The sequence below is a fragment of the Sander lucioperca genome, chromosome 3 (genome assembly GCF_008315115.2).
Source record: "Sander lucioperca isolate FBNREF2018 chromosome 3, SLUC_FBN_1.2, whole genome shotgun sequence".
NCBI classification, from domain to species: Eukaryota; Metazoa; Chordata; class Actinopteri; order Perciformes; family Percidae; genus Sander; species Sander lucioperca.
Window position 1 is genome coordinate 21,069,180 of NC_050175.1, and position 6,975 is coordinate 21,076,154.

Genomic DNA, 6,975 nt, shown 5'->3' on the forward strand with positions numbered 1-6,975 from the left:
TTTCTTATTAAGACCCGTGTTTTAATTTTTAAAATGTGTCGTGTTGTCTTTAAGTGTAGCCTAATGACAGACTGTTAAATATGCATGTTTTATCGCACAACAGCATTATACACACACAACACAAGTTTTCATTTGGACCGTGTCGCACTTCTGAAGTGCAGCGGCTTATTTCAGAGGAGCGCCTTGATAAACTTAGAAGGGTTTTAAAAAAGCGAACAGCCATGTTTTATACATTTTGTTTGTGCCGAATTGTAGAGTGGCTCGTGCTCTTTCAGAGTCTGGTACTCACTTTTGTGCATTTTGTCCAGTTTGATAATAATATAGAAATTAGTTTGATGACCATGATTTCTGAAAGGGAGTTCGCAGTGAGGAGCGTAACGCAGGCTGGACTTAACGTTCCATTCTGTTCTGCGCTCGTTTCGGAGCAGCACGTTAATACATACTCAGAAGAGTTTTACAAAGCGAACAACCATGGTTCATACTTTATACTTTTGCCGAATTGTAGAGTGGCTCGTGCTCTTTCAGAGTCTCAAACTCACGTTTGTGAATCTTGTCCATTTTGATAAAGATATAGAAAGTAGTTTAAACACAAAGATTTCTGAACGGAGTTCTCTATAAGGAGCTTAACACTTAACACAGGCTGGAATTAACATTCTGTTCTGTTCGCCTCCGCAAAAAAACAGTTCTGTGCGTGTGTGTGTGTGTGTGTGTGTGTGTGTGTGTGTGTGTGTGTGTGTGTGTGTGTGTGTGTGTGTGTGTGTGTCCCGCCCACTGCCCCACTCCCTCCTCCTGCTATATAACCGCAGTTTGACAGCTCACAGTTTACTGAGCAGTAGGAATCAGACGGGACTCCCTGCAGCTTTCAGCCGCTTTTCTCTCTCTCTGCTTCTCTCTTTGCTCTGGATCAGAAATAATAAAACCCTGTTACACTAACGTTACTCACCGGTCTTCTGCGCAGAATTCGGCGCATTTGTGCAGGTGTATAACCCCCTCTCTGGACTGAATTCTCGGACTTTATCGTCATGTATGCCCGGGTTTAAATCCTCCATGGAGCTCTCCAACCTGTACGAGGTCGCGCCTCGGCCCCTGATGAGCAGTCTGACCCACGGACAGCAGCCTTCCTCTGGCTACAGAGACCCGGCCGACCTCGGCGGTGACATCGGAGACAGCGAGACCTCCATCGACCTCAGCGCCTACATCGATCCGTCGGCGTTCAACGACGACTTCCTAGCCGACTTGTTCCATCATAGCTCCCGGCAGGACAAACTCAAGATCATGAACGGGGAGTACGAGTCCGTCCCGTGTGTTGGTGTTGGTGGTCCCGGCCCCCAGCAGCAGCAGCCCCCGCAGCAGCACTACATGTCCAGCTACATGGAGTCCAAGATGGAGCCTCTGTACGAGCACAATCCTCGCAGAATTCGCCCCGTGGCGATAAAGCAGGAGCCGCGAGACGATGAGGACATGAACCCGGGAATGCCTCCAACTTATCACCACCCGCACGTGCAGCAGTACTCACAGCAGCAGCCGCCGCTGCCGCAGCAGCAGCCACCGCATCTCCAGTACCAGATTCAACACTGTGCTCAGACCACCATGCACCTCCAGCCGGGTCACCCGACCCCTCCGCCGACCCCGGTGCCTAGCCCGCATCAACACCACCCCCACCCGCACCACCACGCGCACCACCACGCTCACCAGGGCGGCATGAAGCTTCTGGAACACCCGCGGGGCGGCAGCAGCAGTGGCAGTGGCGGCAGCAGCGGCAGCGAAAGAGGCGGGAAATCCAAGAAGAACGTCGACAAGAACAGCCCGGAGTACCGGCTGAGGCGCGAGCGCAACAACGTAGCCGTGCGCAAAAGCAGAGACAAGGCGAAAATTCGGAACATGGAGACGCAGCACAAAGTGGTGGAGCTGACCACGGACAACGACCGGCTGCGACGGAGGGTGGAGCACCTGACCCGCGAGCTGGACACGTTACGGGGCATCTTCCGACAGCTGCCCGACGGATCGTTCAAACCCCCGGGCAGCTGAGAGGCACGGAGCCGCCGACGGACCAACAGCAGGTGTCCTGTTGCCAAAAAGTGATCCTGAGGAAAACGGCTTGTTACTGGATGTACTACCCCTTTTAAAAAGGTATTTTTTTAACAGATTAGAAAGGTATGTGTGGGTTATAATCTCTCAGATAAAATCCTCATGAACACATGAGACAGAAACAACCTTTTAAACACAAGTTACGAGCTGTGATCACTTTTTGGCAAGTGCAAAAGTGCATTGTATAGGTTGTAGCCTACTGGCCCTTTAAACAGGTAATTTTTTTTAACAGATAAAAAAAATCTTTGAGGGTTATAATCTGTCAGATTAAAGCCTGGGGAATGAAATCAAGTAATTTTGGGGCAGAAACAACCTTTTAAACACAAGGTAGAAGCCACGATCACTTTTTGGCAAGTGCAAAAGTGCATTTTATGGGTTGTATTGGCCCTTTAAAAATTTTATTTACAGATAAAACATTGTGTGCAGGCTGTAATCTGTCAGATAGCCTCATCTCTAAATCAAGTCATTTTGAGAAAGTAAAAAAACCTTTCAAACACAAACCTGGAGGCTGTGATCACTTTTTGGCAAGTGTAAAAGTGCATTTTTAGGGTTGGACTGGCCCTTTAAAACAGATAAAAAAATTTCAGTATGGGCTGTAATCCGTCTGATAAAAGCCAGAGACAGTAAACAACCTTTCAAACACGAAGCTAGGGGCTGCAATCACTTTTTGGCAAGTGTAAAAGTGCATTTTAAGGGTTGTACTGGCCCTTTAAATGGTCTATTTTGTTCTATAATCTATCACATGAGACAGAAAAGTAAATTTCAATCACAAAGTAGGGTCTGCAATCACTTCTGTGCAAGTGCAAAAAGGACTGGATTGTTGTTTTTTTGGCGGACGATCACTTTTTGGTACAACACCCGTCTGTACGCCAGGCCGGAGATGGACTTTTTGGATTTAAACGCTTTCCTTTCTACGTGTTTTCATGTGTGGACGGACTCCTAAAGGCTCCAATCATTCGTCTTTACCTGAAAACATGACAAACGTCTGCACACAAAAGAGCGATTTGGGAGATTTTGTGCAAAACACGAACTTTTCGGAGCCAAAAAGCTGAAACGGTTGAACTTCTGATTCCCGGAAAATAGTTTTAACATGAAACAAGAAGACTTTTTTTTTGGAGCCAAAGTGTAGAGACAGTTGGACTTTAAAGATTCCAGAAAGTTCTCCCAAAAAAGGACTGGAAACAGGTGATTATATGTCACTGTCATCTCATTGGCTGATCCTGTTTCACCTGTTTGTGACGCAGCTGCAGAGACACAATGACTTGTTATGTTGTTTTGCAGTTTTTAAATGTGCCTTCTTTTAAAAAATACAAAAAACTTTTTTGTGCAAAAAAAAGCCGATAAGCTCCAGCAAATAGTAAACAGAGGATTGGCTGTTTACGGTGCCTTGTTTTTCAGACACGGACACTCAACTCACATATCAGTGCAGCTAAAGTAGGGCCAGAGATAAGGACACAAACGCAGGCTGCACCTTTTAGTTTTGGGCAGTTTTTCAGCTGTGAAACAAGATGAAAATATGCAGAATTTGGCAGCCTGTGTTCTGCCAAGGGTGGAGATGTTGACATGTAAGTTTAGTTTAAAATCTGCAGAATTTAGAGGACTGTTGACACCCTGAGTTGTGTTCAAAGGTGTTTAAAATCTGCAGGAATTTAAAGGACTGTTGACATCAGGAGTTGTGTTTAAAATCTGCAGGAAAGTCTGCAAGATTCATGCATCTGCAGGTTTCTTTTTTACAATTTTCAGCGGTGAAATTCTGCAGAATTTAGAGAACTGTTAACACCTTGAGTTGTGTTCAAAGGTGTTTAAAATCTGCAGGAATTTGGAGAACTGTTGACACCCTGAGTTGTGTTCAAATGTATTTAAAATCTGCAGGAAAGTCTGCAGCATTCATGCTATTGCTGGTTATTTTTTTACAGTTTTCATCTGGAAACTAGAAGAAATTCTGCAGAATTTGGAGAACTGTTAACACCCTGAGTTGTGTTCAAAGGTGTTTAAAATCTGCAGGAATTTAGAGAACTGTTGACATCAGGAGTTGTTTAAAATGTGCAGTAAAGTCTGCAGAATTCATGCTTCTGCAGGTTATTTTTTTACACTTTTCAGCGGTGAAATTAGAAGAAATTCTGCAGGAATTTGGAGAACTGTTGACACTCTGAGTTGTGTTCAAATGTATTTAAATTCTGCAGGAATCCATGCTTCTGCAGACTCCGTGTGGCCCTGATAATCCGCCCGTTGTTGTCGTTGTTGTTGTGCATGTTGTTGGAGAATCTGTCCGTGTGTTTTCTACAAGTTAAAAGCATCGTAACGTCATCGCTCGCATATAAAGGCCGAACTTTACGTGTCGTTTCTTCTGTTTTTTTCGTTTCCTCTTCACATGAGTGACGTGTTGTCGGTGTCGGTCTCACAGCTTCCAGATGTGATGATACCTTCCTCAAATGGTTTTAAACCCTTGTGTTGTCTTCCCGTAGACTGTGTTTTTGGTGTTTTTGGTGTTTTAAACCCCCCACGTCGCCTTCCAGGCAGCGCGGCAATGGTTTTAGGGTTAGCAGCCTGGAAGGCAACGTGAAGGGGCTTAAAAACGCCATATAGCCCTTTTTTTTGGCCTTCTTTTTCAACGTTTTTTGACTATTTTTGAAACTTTTTGTCACTTTTTTTAAATACATGGTCAATAGATATAATTTAAATGACATAATACCTTTTTTTAAAAAAAATAAATGAAATTAAAATTGATAAAAAAACACCCACAATTCAATGAAAGTAATTATTAATTTTACCTGCCAAGAATGTCACACACACACACACAGACACACACAGACACACACACACACACACACACACACACACACACACACACACACACACACACACACACACACACACACAGACACACACACACACACACACACACACACACAGACACAGACAGACAGACACACACACACAGACACACACACACACACACACACACACACACACACACACAGAGACAGACACACACACACAGACACACACACACACACACACACACACACAGAGACAGACACACACACACACACACACATAGACACAGAGGCTTCCACACAATCCACCCATTCATGTTATTTTGGGGCAGTTTGGTTCAAAGAATCCCTAAATTCTGATATCAAAATGGGTCAAACTTGACAACACAAGGGTTAATATTTTGGAAAGTTATCCGTCTGCAGTTTTGGGTCAAATTGGACTTTTTAATTCCCCGAGACAGACTCGTAGGAGAGCTTTCTTGTTTTAATTCTTTTGTGCTTTCAAAGCGGTTTCCTAAACATCTCCGGAGCATCACAAATTTTTTGTGGCGCTCCCAGAAGACATCTCACGTTACTTTTCTCTCTCGGTTCCCGAATTCCCGAATATTTGGGAGGAACATTTGAATATGTCTGTATGAATGATGAAGCCAGCGCTGCGTCCAGAGCCGGCCCCGACCGAGTTGGTACGCTAGAGGCTAACATTTGGGCTGTCTTTAGCAACTTTCTTTTAATTTATTTTTTTTCGACATATTTTTTTTTTAATTTTTTTGTGGCTTTTTCTGTTTTTGTTTGAGGTTTTTTATTTTTATTAAAAAAAAATTTCAACATGTTTTTTTTTTTTTTAAATTTTAGTTGATTTTTAGGGTTTTTTTATTTTATTTTTAGATTTAAAAAAAAAAAAAAAATTTCGACATCGTATTTTCTACGTTTTTGTGGCTTTTTTCAAAATAAAAGATTGAACTTTTCCACGTATTTTTAAACTTTTTTTAACCAAATTTTTGTGGCAAGATTTCGGCTGTTTTTGTCACTTCTTTCAACATTTTAGTCTTTTTATTTTCTCGACGTGTTTTGAGGGAAAAAATAAAAAAATTATTTTTTCAAACATTTGTCGGATTTTTTCACCAACATTTTTGACATATTACGCTATTTTTCCAAAGTTTTCCGTGTTTTTTTTTTAAAATATTTTTCTTCAAAATTTTAGTTGATTTTTTTTACTATTTTTTTGACGTTATTTTTCGTTTTATTTGTATTTTTTCAATATCGTATTTTTCAAAATGTTGTCGTTTTTTCAAAATAAAAGCTTCAACTTTTCGTATTTTTAAACTTTTTTTCGCTTCTTTCAACGTTTTATTTTTTTTTATTTTCTCGACTTTTTTTTTTGAGGAAAGAAAACAAAAAATTCTTAAAAATTTGTCGGGTTTTTTCACCCAAAATTTTGGTCGCGTATTTCAAACTTTCTGGACATATTACACTATTTTTCCGAAGTTTTCCAAGTTTTTTTTTGTTTGTTGTTTTTTTTACATTTGTCGCCTTTTCCAACTTTTTTAATCGATTTTTTTTTCCCCAAATTTTTTGGCGTTTCGTTCCTATTATCTTTAACTCGGTTGCGTATACTAACTATGCAGGTACTCTGGGCAAGATTCCAGCTGGTTTTTGTCACTTATTTTCAACATTTTAGTCTTTTATTTGTTGACGTTTTTTCAAAAAGCAAAAAATATTTTCCGACATTTGTTGTGTTTTTTCAAACTTTACCGTACGTTATTATTTCAACGATTTTGTTGCATTTTTCAATCTTTTTTTTATGGGGTTTTTTGTTACGTTTTGGGCCTCTCTTTCTACTTTTCCTACGTTCTCTGACTTTGCGAGTTTTAATCTTATTATCTTGAACTCCTTCGTGCCTCGGGGCCGGCTCTGGCTGCGTCTGGTGATGACAATATGAAATGCCAAAGTTACAAAGATATACACACACACACACACACACACACACACACACACACACACACACAATCAAAGACTGGAACTGAAACTGTGGTACCTGCTTCATCACGTCTCCATCCCGGGAAAACCAAGCATCTCCAGACCCTACGGGGGGCTTTTATTTTGAAATTCT

At 41.5% G+C, this 6,975-nt stretch overlaps 1 protein-coding gene across 2 annotated transcripts; it reads left to right on the top strand.

Annotated features, from left to right (window-relative positions):
• Positions 1-795: 795 nt before the first annotated feature.
• cebpa (CCAAT enhancer binding protein alpha) lies at positions 796-4,422 on the top strand. Of its 2 annotated transcripts, none has more exons than XM_035999465.1 (2): positions 796-3,943; positions 4,076-4,422. In XM_035999465.1, exon 1 carries the CDS (start codon positions 1,027-1,029, stop codon positions 2,026-2,028), a length of 1,002 nt encoding a protein of 333 aa, XP_035855358.1. In that variant the 5' UTR covers positions 796-1,026; the 3' UTR covers positions 2,029-3,943; positions 4,076-4,422. The 2 variants fall into 2 exon arrangements, with proteins under 2 accessions (XP_035855358.1, XP_031179962.1); XM_031324102.2 differs by having other exon boundaries at positions 796-3,784; positions 4,204-4,422.
• Positions 4,423-6,975: the final 2,553 nt, after the last annotated feature.